The following is a 17,058-nucleotide window of genomic DNA, read 5'->3' on the forward strand; positions in this document are numbered from 1 at the left end:
GATGTAGTCAACAATCTTAACACTACAGGTGTTTGCGAACTACGGTTTGATACCAGAGCTGCCTACATGGGAGAAACAGGGAAACCTGTCAGCTTAGGTGTAGCAGAACACGAGCTCTATGTACAATTACAAAACATAATAAATCGGCGATAGCGGAACACCACCGTGGCTGTGGACAACTTACCAGGTTCCAGGAAGCGTGAGTACTGGTGAAACAATCGTGGATGCGAGAACACAAAATACGGGAGGCAATCAAAATGATTAAGCAACCTGACCACATCAACAGAGAAGATGGCTACAAACTCCCGGCGTCCTGGCTGCCGGCCATCCCAGTCCAACGGGCCACAAGCTGTCGTGGGGCAGAAGCTACACAGGACACGGACATATCTGCACAAACCAGCTGTAGAGCAACTGTCAGTTCACTTCTGGGCACACTAGGAGGAAAACTTGCCGACCAGAAGCCGAACACTGATTGGCAGACAGCTACCAACTGTTCACGACATGGACATCCACGAATAGCCTCTTTCCTTCCATCTTCCCTTACGTCACAACTAGCCAATCATATTAGAGGACCAATTAGAAGTTTTACAACAGTGACGTCAGACATCGATAGTCTGTAATAAATAGAAGCACCTATACCCATGCAAAACCAGTGGTGCCCTGAGGAAGGCCGTTACAATTCGGCCGAAATGTCGGTTTTAGTTTATTATTGTTGTTAGTTTTTAGTAATGATGCGGCATAATACCCAGAAGAATTTTAATCCCTGTAATTTCTCACTCTCTTACCTGAAACTATCCTCACCCTGGGTACACAGGGTGCCACATTACAAAAGAGCAGTCTTGTTTGGCTTGTGGTTAGCTTCTTACGTATTGGTAATGATTGTATCATCATCATCATCATCATCTAAATCTCGTTATGCCTTTCAGCGTTCAGTCTGGAGCATAGCCCCCCCTTACAAAATTCCTCCATGATCCCCTATTCAGTGCTAACATTGGTGCCTCTTCTGATGTTAAACCTATAACTTCAAAATCATTCTTAACTGAATCCAGGTGCCTTCTCCTTGGTCTGCCCCGACTCCTCCTACCCTCTACTGCTGAACCCATGAGTCTCTTGGGTAACCTTGCTTCTCCCATGCGTGTAACATGACCCCACCATCTAAGCCTGTTCGCTCTGACTGCTACATCTATAGAGTTCATTCCCAGTTTTTCTTTGATTTCCTCATTGTGGACACCCTCCTGCCATTGTTCCCATCTACTAGTACCTGCAATCACCCTAGCTACTTTCATATCCGTAACCTCAACCTTGTTGATAAGGTAACCTGAATCCACCCAGCTTTCGCTCCATTACAACAAAATTAGTCGAAAGATTGAACGGTGCACAGATAACTTAGTCTTGGTACTGACTTCCTTCTTGCAGAAGAGAGTAGATCGTAGCTGAGTGCTCACTGCATTAGCTTTGCTACACCTCGCTTCCAGTTCTTTCACTATGTTGCCATCCTGTGAGAATATGCACCCTAAGTACTTGAAACCGTCCCCCTGTTCTAACTTTGTTCCTCCTATTTGGCACTCAATCCATTTATATTTCTTTCCCACTGACATTACTTTCATTTTGGAGATGCTAATCTTCATACCATGTCGTTACATTTCTGATCTAGCTCTGAAATATTACTTTGCAAACTTTCAATCGAATCTGCCATCACAACTAAGTCATCCACATATGCAAGACTGCTTATTTTATGTTCACATATCTTAATCTCACCCAGCCAGTCTATTGTTTTCAACATATGATCCATAAATAATATGAACAACAGTGGAGACAGGTTGCAGCCTTGTCTTACCCCTGAAACTACTCTGAACCATGAACTCAATTTACCGTCAACTCTAACTGCTGCCTGACTGTCCATGTAAAGACCTTCAATTGCTTGCAAAAGCTTGCCTCCTATTCCATAATCTTGTAGAGCAGACAATAACTTCCTCCTAGGAACCCGGTCATATGCCTTCTCTAGATCTATAAAGCATAGATACAATTCCCTGTTCCACTCATAACACTTCTCCATTATTTGCCGTAAACTAAAGATCTGGTCCTGACAACCTCTAAGAGGCCTAAACCCACACTGATTTTCATCCAATTGGTCCTCAACTAATACTCGCACTTACCTTTCCAACAATACCTGAGAAGATTTTACCCACAACGCTGATTAATTTCTTTTTATTTTATTTCATTTCAGTCCCTCCAAAGAGTGTCATGAGGCTAATAGTGCACAGTCATCTGAAGTTTCATTTTTACGCTTACCATATCTCTTGTATTAATAGGAATCTGAAAAATACACATTCGTAATAAATATATAGATGTAGATTCTGCCTCAAAATTCAAAATTATAAATTTGTTGTAGTCTTCTTTTGGAAAACAATTTATTTGTACAAGATTGCTATGCTAACACTAGTACTGGATTATTAGTTTCGGTGGTATGTATCATCATCAGGTCCATAAAACCAAGCAGAGGTAGTTACATTATATGGTGCTTACACCACTCTGTCACATGTGGACATCCGTCCACATCAAACCCACCAACAAGCAACAGTACCTCCATTATGACAGCTGCCACCCATTCCATATCAAACGCTCCCTTCCCTACAGCCTAGACCTTCGTGGCAAACGAATCTGCTCCAGTCCTGAATCCCTGAACCATTACACCAAAAACCTGAAAACAGGTTTCGCATCCTGCAACTACCCTTCTGACCTGGTACAGAAGCACATAACCAGAGCCTCTTCCTCATCCCCTCAAACCCAGAACCTCTCACAGAAGAACCCCAAAAGTGCCCCACATGTGACAGGATACTTCCCAGGACTGGATCAGACTCTGAATGTGGCTCTCCAGCAGGGATACGACTTCCTAAAATCCTGCCCCGAAATGAGATCCATCCTTCATGAAATCCTCCCCACTTCACCAAGAGTGTCTTTCCGCCGTCCACCTAACCTTCGTAACCTCTTGGTTCAACCCTATGAAATCCCCAAATCACCTTCCCTGCCCTCTGGCTCCTACCCTTGTAATCGCCCCCGGTGTAAAACCTGTCCTATGCACCCTCCCACCACCACCTACTCCAGTCCTGTAACCCGGAAGGTGTACACGATCAAAGGCAGAGCCAAGTGTGAAAGCACCCACGTGGTTTACCAACTGACCTGCCTACACTGTGACACTTTCTATGTGGGAATGACCAGCAACAAACTGTCCATTCGCATGAATGGACACAGGCAGACAGTGTTCGTTGGTAATGAGGATCACCCTGTGGCTAAACATGCCTTGGTGCACGGCCAGCACATCTTGGCACAGTGTTACACCGTCCGGGTTATCTGGATACTTCCCACCAACACCAACCTATCCGAACTCCGGAGATGGGAACTTGCCCTTCAATATATCCTCTCTTCTCGTTATCAACCAGGCCTCAATTTCCGCTAATTTCAAGTTGCCGCCACTCATACCTCACCTGTCATTCAACATCATCTTTGCCTCTGCACTTCCGCCTTGACTGACATCTCTGCCCAAACTCTTTGCCTTTAAATACGTCTGCTTGTGTCTGTGTGTGTGTGTGTGTGTGTGTGTGTGTGTGTGTGTGTGTGTGTGTGTGTGTGCGCGCGCGCGCGCCCCCCCCCCCCCCCCCCCCCCCCCCCCCCTCCCCCAAGGTAAGTCTTTCCGCTCCCGGGATTGGAATGGCTCCTTACCCTCTCCCTTAAAACCCACATCCTTTCATCTTTCCTTCTCCTTCCCTCTTTCCTGATGAAGAAGCGCCGGTTGCGAAAGCTCGTAATTTTGTGTGTGTGTGTTATTTTATTGTGCCTGTCTACCGGCACTTTCCCGCTTGGTAAGTCTTGGAAGCTTTGTTTTTAATATATTTTTCCCATGTGGAAGTTACACACAAACACACACAGAGAATTTCGAGCTTTCGCAACCGGCGGCTGCTTTGTCAGGAAAGGGGGAAGGAAAAAAAAATATGAAAGGATGTGGGTTTTAAGGCGCGCGCACGCGCGCACGCACACACACGCGCACACACACACACACACACACACACACACACACACACACACACACACACACACACACACACACACACACACATCCATACATACACAGACACTTTCCTGGTGTAGAATACAGGTAATAAGCTCTCAAGTCTCCAGCTTGGTGACAGTGCTGAGGTACTGCATCAGTTTGACGAGTGTTGTACTCTTCATTTCCTGGCAGAGTGATGAGTATGCCACGCATCGAAACATCACAGTACTTCTGCACTGCCACCTAGATGGAGGCCAGAGAGCTTATCATCAAAATAAAATAGTGTTCCTGATCTTTCCCTTTCTTTGTCCCCTCTTAAGAGGGAAAGTAAAGGACTCAAATATTTTTTTAATGTTTACATGAATAGAGTGTGTGGAGTAATTGAGGCATTCTTCGGAAGAGTGATTTACTGAGATCCAAATTGCTCAGTAATTCTCACACATTACACTAATACATCATATATGCAGAACCCACAATATTTTATTTATATTTGACTGAAATTTAGCCCATTTAAGAGAGTTTAAAATGAGTAAAAAAATCTACTTAAGATGTTTGATCGTTTGTATCTCAATCTCAATATGTTTTAGTAAATAAAACAGAAAGAAACTTCCACATGGGAAAAATATATTAAAAATAAAGATTCCAAGACTTACCAAGCGGGAAAGCGCCGGCAGACAGGCACATGAACAAAACACACAAACACACACACAGAATTACAAGCTTTCGCAACTGGCAGTTGCTTCGTCAGGAAGGAAGGAAGGAGAGGGAAAATGAAAGGGTGTGGGTTTTAAGGGAGAGGGTAAGGAGTCATTCCAATAATATTCCAATAATATTCCAATTAAATATGTCTGCTTGTGTCTGTGTATGTGCGGATGGATATGTGTGTGTGTGTGTGCGAGTGTATACCTGTCCTTTTTTTCCCCTAAGGGAAGTCTTTCCGCTCCCGGGATTGGAATGACTCCTTACCCTCTCCCTTAAAACCCACACCCTTTCATTTTTCCCTCTCCTTCCTTCCTTCCTGACGAAGCAACTGCCAGTTGCGAAAGCTTGTAATTCTGTGTGTGTGTTTGTGTGTTTTGTTCATGTGCCTGTCTGCCGGCGCTTTCCCGCTTGGTAAGTCTTGGAATCTTTATTTTCAATATGTTTTAGTTAAGTCTTCATTCCAGTGGTCACCTCAGCTATATTTCTGTGACCATTGGTGAACTTGGTAGCCTCTGAGAGCTTTCACACAACATTTTCTGAATATTAATTTCTTTCTCTTAGAATTAGTGGAAAGACAGTGATAAATAGCTAACATTTCTTGCAATATTATCATTTTTATTTTAATGATTATGAAATGTGCACCACAACTATATATTTACAGATGGGTCTAATCAGGGCAACTCTCATCTGTTCTTTTGTCTGAGGATAGCTTCAAGATTCGTTTATCAAACAAATTTACTTTCACAGTGCACATTGCATGCAATTGTGATAGCCTGAAGCAGACATACACACCTTTCCTGAGAAACACCTTTTCTAACCTGACTCCTTAAATCTGTTCCACGGGTGTACTTAGCAGACAAATACATCCAGAACATCCGAGATCCTCTTCTCTGCTTGCAAGGAAAGGGAAGTGTCATTCTGCTGAGTGCCAGGATTCAGGGGGCTCTGTATACTATCCAGCCTACATGCTGTGTTATATAGTATTCCAGGAGGAACGGTCAGTATTCAGCGGCACAACGGGTTAAGAACTGTGAGATCTTGTTCAGTAGTAGTAGTGTGTTTCAAAGTAGTGAAGATGAAAAAGTACTAATAGGTTTTAAGGAATGCATTTTGGACCCCATGTTAGCAGGACCTTTTTTTTCTTTTTTAACCACCTCTCAAAATATGAAGGAGAAATCTTGCAGTAGAAGAGATCAGTAGCAACAGTATTGAAACGAAGAATTGCTCATTGCTCTAAAGCTATACATTTTAGCGCCCACATTTACGAAACTTCTTTCTTTTCCAAGTGATTGTTTCTATCATATACATGAATGTTGACCATTCATCTTGGGCACCCTGTATGCTTACTACTTCAGGAGCATAAGTCAGTGGGTGGAAGAGTGACTGAAAGGGACAGCAGTAAGGTATAAGTAACTGGGCAGTGCCGTATCACCGGTGACAGGAAGTTTTCACTCCCTTTCGAATAGGTCTCAGTGGCTACCAGGAGGACCCTCTAGTGTGTGGTGCTTACGGTGTACACATTACAGTACACCTCATTTTAAATGAATTTATTTTATATTTAGACAAGAGGACAGAGGTTAGTTTATTGACCGATATGCCCTCTGTTTTAGCCGACAATCAGCAGAATATGGTACAAATTTTAAGATTTTCTGAGGTGTGTGACTTGTTGTGTAAATTATTAAGAATAGTGTTTTGATGTGTCTGAAGGGTCCTGGCTCATCCTGGGTTGTGGGAAGGCTCCCCCCCCCCCTCTCTCTCTCTCTCTCTCTCTCTCTCTCTCTCTCTCTCTCTCTCTCTCTCTCTCTCATATCTTCAAGTTGTGTTTGTTGTGGGGATAAGATGATTCACACTTTCAGAGTGTTCCAGAAACAGCCGACAGCCGGCAGTTTGGAAATGAAGCACTACTTCAGGAGAAAGTGTCAGTATTTTCTCTTTTTATGGAGAATTTGTGTGTATTGCTATTTGCTGAAAGTAATATTTTGTAAGTGCCCATCATGCCGAGTAACGCGTTCATGTAATCTGTCTGGAAGAGATAATGTATCTTGTCGCAACATGTTGTTTGGAATCTCCCAAATGCACTTGTGAGTTTGATCTTGTGACCTGCAGTACTGGTTTGGCTTTGCCCAGGAACTTTGTTTGAAAGTAATCAGATACTGTCAGGTTTGGTGAACAAGCAGGCCAGTTGATGTCCCCCAAAGTGAGAAATGACTCCTCCTAGAAACAGTTCCTTGGCTGTGTGTAGCTCATAATTGACTGCTTCAATACAGACCAATAATGCAACTGGAGGAAATGGCACACTATATTGTCACTTTTGCACTATCCGTAGAATGATCCTGAAATTCACATGGAGGCTTGTAAAGTATGTGTGTAGATGTTGGTGTGCAGCCCAGAAAGGAGGGTTCCATTTGTTTACATACACAGATAAGTGGGAATGGCCCTCATCTGACAGTAGCAACCTGTTCACAATGTGTTCTTCAGCTTGCAGTAGTCACAAGAACTTGATGAAAAATTGAAGTTTCATCTTGTTCCTATAGTAAGATTGTGCATACGATAGTGAAGAGCTTTGTGCAGGGCACGGTGAACGCTGGTATCCGCCAACCCGAGCACCGTAGCTTGCCACGATTGAGACTGCATGAGATCATGTCTCGTATGAGATTTGCAGGATGTCCTGCTGGTTTAGTGGCCTCTACAGTTCCATCTTGATACCATTTCAATACCTTCAGCGACAGAGTATTGCAACTAGGGGAATCGAAAGTTGTACTGTGCAGCTGTGATAAGTCCTGTCTACTCCTCTACCTATGCAATGTGGTGTTCCACAGACCAGTCCCCTGTCTCAACTAAACTCCAGGGAACAGTGCCCAAAATGGTGTGTAGTGTTACGGTGAGGCACAGCGAGTGCCTTGCAAAAGAAAGCTTAAAAAACGTCAGCTGTTTCTGGCACACCCCCTATTAACATTCAACAAATAGAAAGGTAGGCTCAGCTATAGCAGTAGCTGACTTGGTCACATGACTGTGTACAGCCATGTCCCAGTTCAGAATAGTTCATTTTGATACCCTGTATTGCAAGCACAGAAATTGATAGCAGGGAATGCATATGCAGAAAACCATGGCTGTTTGCTGTTAATGTAAGTGCATTGACGATGAGAAGGGGAAAGGAGTGATAGTGCTGACCTGAAAATACGATGGAATGTGCAAGTAAAATAAATTGAATAAATGGATGGTAAGTCAAAATGCTAGATGGAAGTGGATTCTCCAGAGTGAAGAATGTTGGTTAAAGTTTATGTACAGTCAAACATGAAATCGATCAAACTAATGGTTACTGTTGCCAAGGCTGAGATCAAATTCAGCTTTAACTTTACTTAAAGGATATGAGGGTAGGGAATGATTATGTGAATTTAGAATCTCTAATCAATGATGTAGACAAGTGTGATAAGAAATAAAATAGTGAATCGTCCTTGGCTGAGCTGCAGTGGTTCAACTTAATAAGATCAGGCAGAACTGGACGATATCCAATACGACGACGATGCAGTTGGCGGAATAGTTGTTGTTCTACCATTGCAAGACCTAGACCATGAAAGCTAGTGACAAGAGCCAAACTGGTGTCTTCGAGATGTGGTGTTGGCAGAAGATATACGTACCGTGAATGCAAATGAGAACTGACACTTCCATTATAGTAAACTTAGCATCACAAGAAGTTTATGTTCCTGTGTCAACCAAAGATACCTCCAGATCCTTTGTCTTATTTTGAGAAGAGAAGAGGTTTCTTTTGAAATTTACAAGACAAAATCAGAGGCAGAAGACCAAAGGTGTAGTAAGTGTTCGGTTGGATCAAGCAAAAAAAAAAAAAAAAAAAAAAAGCCTATTTCTTCATATTATATTAAAAAGAGGTGAAGGTCATTGTGGATAGAGACATCTCATCAAAGATTTCATTATTGAAGATGTGAATGAAGAAATGAGGTCATGAGACTCACAATAAATAAACCAGCTAACAATGGTGGTGATCTGCGAAGATGAAGAATAAAGCAAAGGGCACATATTTGAGTGCCGATATATATTAGGTAAATGTCAGTGTTGCTAAGATAGTTGTTATGAGACTTTTTGCAACTATTTTGTAATTTGAAATTTATCCTTTATTTTTATCATCGCAGTTGATCTTTTAAGTTTTATGCTATGCTTATTTTCAATCAGTATTGATCATCTTCAAATTTGTGTAGCTATGCAAGTAACCTGTCATATCCATGTGAAAGTACAGGTCAGTGTAATGTATCATTCCACACAGAAAGGATGGGTTGCTTAGTAACTACATAGATCAGTACTGATAAAAACTAGACATTTATAAAGTAAATGTGCGACACAGACTATAAGAAAAAGGGTTTATATTAAAATGGATAAGTGTGTTATTAGCAATTTTGGCAGTATTGTGAATGATGTAAGGCAATATCAATTTCGTGGAAGCTTCACTTTTTTTGTCACATAGGACTGGTGTTAAAAGCTAGCAGTGAAACTGAGGAAAAGTTGCAATGTGCTTTACAAGTTGCCAGAATAGAGATGATATTGTGTGTGTGAATGAGAGGACGTAGTTTGTCAAAGGTGTACTGCATTATATTTTTTATGAAAGTAATGATGTATAGGCAGTGAAGCAGCCAGTGATTTATTTGGACAAAATGTAGATGTATACAGTGTCACTGTGATCAGATGTGATAATGCTTAAACAAAACTAATGATAACTCTATAGTTGCTGTATTACACACAGCATTGGCATATAGCCGTGTTTCACGTGACAGTGCCCCACTTACTACTTACAGTCCCTGCCACTTTGGCGTAAATGTAACAACTGAGTCCTCTGTTTGCTTTGTGGGGTAATATGTTGAGAGATTATTTGTACATTTTCAGCTGAATCAGATTACTTATTTCAAAATATTTCACAGGAGGCCCTAAATATCTTATTCCCTGGACAAGACGAAGGAAAAGAAGGGGAAGGAAAGGACAGTCAACAGCAGCAGCAGCCGCAGCAACAGCAGCAGCAGATGCCACTCGGCATGCACCCTCATCAGCCACCGCCGCCGTGGGGACCCCACGTGATGCCGCCGCAGATGGGCTACGGGCCACCTCCGGGCCAGATGATGGGTCCGCCTCCCGGGATGATGGGACCGCCGCCCGCCATGATGGGACCCCCTCCGGGCATGATGGGCCCCCCTCCGGGACATCCTCCAAACGTGATGCCTCCGCCCGGGATGTACGGACCCCCGCCACCGGGCATGGGAGGTCCTCCGCCCCCCGGCGTAGGCGGCCCCCCGCCCCCCGGTGTCGGTGGGCCGCCGCCCCCTGGTGTGCACGGGCCACCCCCCGCCACAGCCAGCCCCCAGTACGGGCCACCCCCCACCTCGGGCAGCCCCCAGTACGCACCACCCCCCGCAGTGGGTCCTCCGCCCGGGCTGCCGCCGACCTCGCAGCCCCCCACGTCGCAGCCCCCTCCGACGGCAGTGCCGCCTCCGCAGCACGTGGGTGTGAGGCCCCCCGGTGCTCCCCCGACGAGTGTGCCGCCGCCGTACCTGGGTCAGATGAGCAAGGAGGACCTCGCTATGCTCGGCATAGATGCCGAGGACATGGCGGCACAGACATTCTGATGCAACTGGGACCTTCCCCGGCAAAGAATGGTTGCTGCCAAACTTTTGCCGTATGTGCTGAGGAAGTTGTCCTGAAGGCTCGAACTGATGTAGTGTATAATGAAGTGTTGTTTTGTAGGTTTATCACTATAAAACAGCAACTGTTGTCTCTGTTCCTATATGTATCGTCTGCCGAGGGTTGTTCGTCTTAACGATTCTGTGAAAGGAAAGAGAGCAGTCAGAACGCGTAGTGTATGCTGTACTACTTGTCAGTTAACATGAAACTGAGAAGAGTGGGTAGGCCTAAGAGACTAGATTATCAGATGTGACACAATGAAAATGGGTAGCAAATGTAATTGTTGTAGCCAACTATTCCTCTGAATCTGTGCTTAAAGATGTGTAAAAGTTGTAAAGTATTTCTGAAATCATGAATTTGACATGTAATTTGTGCACTTCCACTGCCATCAAGCCTGAAGAACAACCTACAATCAACATTTGTGTATTTTTTGAAGTTAATGTTGTACTACTTGTTTATGCTTTGATTTGAATGTACTGGGTTTGTAGTTCCTGTGGGCAACAATAGTAAACAAGAGATTCACTTGTAGAAACGCACTCCCCCAGTTCCACTCCAACCTTTTTTTTCTTTTCTTTTGTGAAAGATAAACATTAAGCCTTCCTCTTTTCCTAATGAAAAAAGAAGTGTGAACAGCAGATGAAATTCCAAGTTCTGTTGATACACATGTGCAGAAGTAGGAAAAACTGTTATGTTTGGAATTGTTGGTTCCTTTGTCAAGAAAAAAAGGAGCCTAGGTTAAAAAGTTAGAAAGTTTGAGCAGGTCACTCGGACTGCTATTTTAGTGGCCTACCACAGCTTCCCAGTACTTCAAAGACTAACCTTTTTTCCTCTCTGACAGACGAAGAAACAGTTCCACAAGCTAGATAAAAGTTTGTTTTTTGCTTCTGTATGTGCCTTGGCAGTATTTGAAGTTTCATCTCTTGAAGATAAGTAATAGTAAGTCATTCTGTCATCATAATTTTACAGTTTTCTTGTGTTGATATTTTGATGGCATTATTGATTTAAATCCAGCCACTTTGCTTCCAATATTTTGTGCTGTGCAAAGGTCTGATAAAAAAAGGCAATGTCACATTTTTATTTCTCATTCTTCTTGGGAGGATGTCGTGTTATATGCCGCAAGTAATAAAAAAAATTATTTCTCTTTGTCTAAGGTAAAGATGTGAATCATAATGTTTTACAGTGACGTGAAATGGATGCAATATGACAAGCTGCAGTTCTCACCTCTTGCTATGACGAGTACTGCTTCAAAGATAACAAATTCCAGCAAGATGTAATGTCCTGCTAGCATTGTGTTGAAGTTATAAGGTGAGACTACTTTGAGAAATCAGAAAAGTTATTACGTAAGGTAAAAGTGATGAAAAGTCTGCTAAGAGTAGTTTCTCCAATCTATGATTGGCCCATAGGTCAGTTAATAAATATGATAATATTTGGTATTGGCAAGCAGTTTCTGACTGTTTATTGCACCACAGTGTTATGTGGTATAAATATATTTTTAGGTACTTTAGAATCAATAATAAAATGTATTATTGGACAGCTGGCTCTTTGTACATACATTGCATGTGTCTAGAGCTTGTTATATCAGACTAAATGGTTTATTAGATCTGTACTATGGGTGTATTTAATTTAACTCCTAGAAGGATTTCTATTCTACCTATAAAGTTGAAAATCACACTATATGGAAAGTGGTGTATGGGACCCAGAGATAGTCTTTTTATGTAATGCCTTGAGTCCCTTGTATAATGTCACTGACTATGTTATATAGCCCAAATCTCCTTTCATATTTCCTGTACAGTTTCGACTGTATCATTTGTTTTTGGATGCGTGAGAACATTATTTAGTGTGAGAAATGTCAAACTGTTGATAGAGACTTATTTTCTGCTCCTGTACATCATGTAAGCCAGGAGGGGAAGGTGACAAGTGATAAAAATCTGTAAAAGCGTATATTTGTGTACTTGTGTGTGGTTGTAACAGTGCAGTTCCAGGACCAGATCATTCTAAGACGTCGTGGTTGGCCTGATGAGTTAGTGAAAGAATAATTCTCAAGTATTACATAATTTCTTATTTCTATGTTCTTTTTGTTTATTATCTGCCTTGTGTAGAAATTGTCATCTGGAACAGTAAATCTCTATTATCTGTTTTATATATGTTCTGAGTTTGAACTTTCAGTATTTGAATCATTCAGAGTTAACACAATTTCCATTTTATTGTAATTAGTTGTGATGTAACTTTACTGTCTTTTTGTTCATCTGTAGCTTCGTAAATAAATTTTTTTTAAATTGGTGTCATTGTTTCAGTTAAAGATATTGATGTTCCTCAAGACAGTGATTTAAGTGTGAAATTAAAATTAAAAAAAAACACTTGTTAATGATAGGTAGCCCTGCAAAGTGATCCTTATTTGCATAGGATTTGTCAGCTTTCTGCTCTTCTTCTAACATCTCAGTGAACACACACAAGCTGGGACTAGCTGTTAAGAAGTTGGATAAATGAGAAGGCAAGAGGACAATAAAGAAAGGTTTTTTGAAACGTCTGTGTGTTGATTTTGGCCTTTCCAAATGTGTTTTTAATTTACCATAACGTGAAGTGAGAGACACCAATGCAAATTTTAAAGATTTGATGAGGTTTGTGGGTCTAATGTATAATAAAAGAAACTAAATTTGTTGCCGCACCTGAGAGGGGTCTGAAAACATGATGTCTCAATGCACTCTGTATTTTGAAATGTATAAGTCACCTGACAAGGAATAGAGAGATAATGTCCACTCCAGTTTTATACAGCCTTTGTATGATCCTGCCTCAGTTGTAGTTGAACAGCATACGGTTCTACCAGGCCGTCGACTCGAAGGTCCTCAGCATGTCTCATTGTGAGGGAATTGGGCTGGTCAGAGGGGTGTTTATGATTAGCCCTCTCCCCGGTACTTGTGTTGAGGCTGCCCACACAAAATTTATCAGATGCCTGGCTCTTAAGTTGTCTAAATGCGGCCTTGAACATATGTGCTGAGGCTGGGGAACCACCACTTAATATCAGGTGTCAACTCCTCATGGCACAGCAAGCATATAAAATCCCTGCCCTACCGCAGCCCTTTGTACACTATTCATTTCTTGACCATCTGGGGAGCAACTTTTTAGTGATTATATTCAAGCAACAAGGTTCATTGGAACTCGCGAATTGGTGTGGCAAATATTAATGTTTAGTTAGTTAGTTGCATGTTCCATGGATCGTTCTGCGCAATAGATCATAATGATGTGAAAGGAGTCATTTTACATCCACAACACAAAGTAATTTGTGCTTACTTTCTGAGTGAATGTTTCTCCCTTTCCAAGGGATAGGAGGGAGGAGGGGGGGGGGGGGGGGGGAGAATACATTACAGAAATAGAAATTCTTCTGTGGAATAGAAGAAGTTGTCAAGGACAAACTTTCTTAGTTTGTTTTCAAATTTTGCTTTGCTGTCTGTGAAGACATATCACTGGGTAAGCGGTCAAAAATTTTTGTTGCAGCATTGCTCACTCCTTTTGGTACTAGAGACAACCTTAATTGAAGTAATGAATGTCATTTTTCCTTCTGGTATTGTAATTATGTTCATAATAGTTCCTTTTGAACTGTCACGGATTATTTACAACCACCTCCATTAGGGAATAAACATAGTGTAAAACAATGGTCAAAGTGCCTAACTCATTCTACAGATGTCTAAAAGATGATTGTGGGTGAGCACCACATATTATTTTTACAGCACACTTTTGCATAATGAAGACACTTTCTCTTAAAGTTAAATATATGACATTATTGAATGAAAATGTGCAAAAATGCATCAGCTTACTGATTTGTCTCCCCACAAGATTTACAGTGATACTATCTAGAAATGTGGCTGAACTAAGTTGACTTAGAAATTCCGAAATATGCTTTTTCCAGTTTAAATTCTGATCTGTGTGGACATTTAAGTTTCCACTCTTTTTATTATTTCCTCACCATGTACTGTACGTATCATTGGTGTAGTATTCCGAAATGTGTAGAACTGATTATATTGTTTCCATTAGTGTTGGAGTAAATCACTGCCTTGGCTTCTTAAAAGGCTCAGAGTTCTTTTAGAATGTACTAATTTTTTAAAAAAAGAACGCACTATCATTTTTAAATCCTTTTTAGCGATATTTTAAACAAACAACATGATTTAATTCCATATACACTGAATAGTCTAAGCAGAGGGGTTCTCTCGACTACTTGGTGGTCGTCCCTGGAAATATATGCAATCGTGAAGGCACTGGAGAAGGTCAGGAATGAGAGGGAATGATTTTCTCATCTACTCAGATTCAGTCAGCACTTTCCAGGCAATTTCTGCCCTTCATCCAACATCCCAGTGAACACAGAGTAGTTGCAGCTAGCTGTCAAGGGGCCGGATAAGTGGGAAAATAATATAAATTTTTGAAAAATCTGTATGTGTTCATTTTGGCCTTCGGAGATGTGTTTTTTAATCTTTCTGAACTTGTAGTGAGAGACACCATTGTACCCAGCAGAAAAAATGCTGCAGATGATTGGGAACTCCTGGAAGCAGTTTCACAGCCTGGGAAAGCAAGTAGCATTGTGCTCAGTGCCCAGACATGTCAAAATCTAGGGAAATGAGGAGCGTTCTGCCGGTGCCACGATATCACAGAAATTGAGAAAATGAGAAAGCTAATATCGCAGCCAAGAAAGCAATTACAGTGCCGATACCTACTGTTTTCTTCGGGGTGGAGTCTGGCAAATTGGGACTCATCTGAGAAAAGCCCATTAGACTCCTGTTCGACAGTCCTCTAGACCTCCCCTTCTGTGAAGACGCATCAGAGGTACACATACAGCAGGTGCCGGACAAAAAAGGCCACTCTACTGAAGCCTTCTGTGCACCGTCTGCCTCGATATAACACATCCAGTGGATGCTGTGAGTTCAGATACCAGTTGCCGTGCAGTAATAACGCGATACCATTGTGCCCTTACAGTCATCTAAGACTCCTCTCTTTCTGATGTCACATGTGGTCGGCCCCGCCCTTGTCTTCGGGATACAGTTTTGGTCTCTAGAAATTGTAGCCACATCCGGGAAACAAATGAACGATTCACATTACACCACCAGGCCACATCTGTTTGCGACTTTTCTGCTTCCATTCTTCTTATAGCCCTCTTCCACACAAAGTATGGTAGGTGTCTTCTCTGTGCCATACTGCACTGTCTGTGACTCTGTATACAGCGTTTTTGAATGTGGGACTACTTGGCAATCATCAGTCTGCTTGATACGTGCCCTGCCGTCATAATTGGCATGGTTGTCCATTCACTGGAATAGTGTCTTCCGCGTAGAACAGCCGTATGGACATCCACTGAGAGTTTGTATGATTATCTCGTGAATTAGACACAAGGGAGGGAAATAGCGGTTTGTTGCTTTAATTTTGGACACCAGTGAACTTTCAGAAAGACTGCCCTACTCTTGTGTCTACATTCAATGTTAACAAATTACTCTTCATAAACAAAAAACAAACACATTTTTTTTGCCATTGATAGTCTACATTTTATATCCTCTGTTCTTCAGCCACCGTCAGTTATTTTGATGACCAAATAACAAAAATAATCTGCTACCTTCAGTATGCGGCTTCTTAATGTAAATCACTCGGCGTCAACTGACTTAATTCGACTGAATTCCATTATCCTTGTTTTGCTTTCATTGATTTTCATCTTATACCCTCCTTTGTACTGAACGTAGTAGATGAATTTTGTATTTGGGCAGCAAAATAACTGATGATTGCCGAAGCAGAGATGTAATGAAATGCAGACTCGCGAAAACAAGCTGAAGAGTAGCATTGCAGAGAATTGAAACATCGATGATGAAAGGTCCATATAAGAAGACAGCGAGAGCTTTTGTAATGTGGTGGTGCAGAAGACATCCGAAAATTAGATGGGTAGGTCGAATAACTTATGAGGTGGCACTGTAATGAAATGGAGGAAAACGGTTATCACCCAAGATGACTAAACGAAAGGATCAGTTGATGGGTCACGTCAAGAGGCATAAAAGACATGCCATTGCAGTATTAGAGGGAAATGTGGGGGTTAAAAATTGCAGAGGGTGCCATTAAGGTGACAAAGGTCATGAGATACCTCTTCATAGCGTGTCAGACTCCTTTTGCACAGCTTAGTGGAGCAACTCGATGTTGCATGGACTCAACAAGTCGGCGGAAGTGTCTTGCTGAAATATTGCGCAATGCTGCCTCTTAGACGGCCATAGTCGCGGAAGTGTTGCCAGTGCAGGATTTTGTCCATGAACTGACCTCTCGATTATTTCATATAAATGTTTGATGGGATTCAAGTCGGGCGATCTGGGTGGCCAGATCATTCGCTCAGAATGTTCCTCAAACCAACTGCACACAATTGTGGCTTGGTCCTACCAACTCTTACCAACTGAAATCTGGACCCATCTAACCAGGCCACGGTTTTCCAGTTGTCTAGGATCCAACCAATAAGATCACGAGCCCACGACAGACCTTGCAGATGTTGATGTCATGCTGTTAGCAAAGACACTCGCACTGGACATCTGCCTCCAGATCCCATTAATGACAAATTTCGCTGCACGAGCCTTACGTTTGTCGTACATCTCGCATTAATTTCTGCGATTATTTCA

The 17,058-nt window shown here is 42.1% G+C and overlaps 1 protein-coding gene across 3 annotated transcripts in view; it reads left to right on the plus strand.

Moving 5' to 3' along the window:
• The window catches only part of LOC126292215 (zinc finger matrin-type protein CG9776-like), a 231,839-nt gene extending 219,127 nt beyond the window's left edge, over positions 1–12,712 (plus strand). For all 3 annotated transcript variants that reach the window (XM_049986073.1, XM_049986072.1, XM_049986074.1), the window contains one exon: positions 9,679–12,712. In XM_049986073.1, coding sequence (XP_049842030.1) covers positions 9,679–10,377 — 699 coding nt within the window. In that variant the 3' untranslated portion in view covers positions 10,378–12,712. The remainder of the gene's footprint in view (positions 1–9,678) is intronic.
• Positions 12,713–17,058: the final 4,346 nt, after the last annotated feature.

This window comes from Schistocerca gregaria, chromosome 9 (genome assembly GCF_023897955.1).
Source record: "Schistocerca gregaria isolate iqSchGreg1 chromosome 9, iqSchGreg1.2, whole genome shotgun sequence".
In the NCBI taxonomy this organism is placed as follows: Eukaryota; Metazoa; Arthropoda; class Insecta; order Orthoptera; family Acrididae; genus Schistocerca; species Schistocerca gregaria.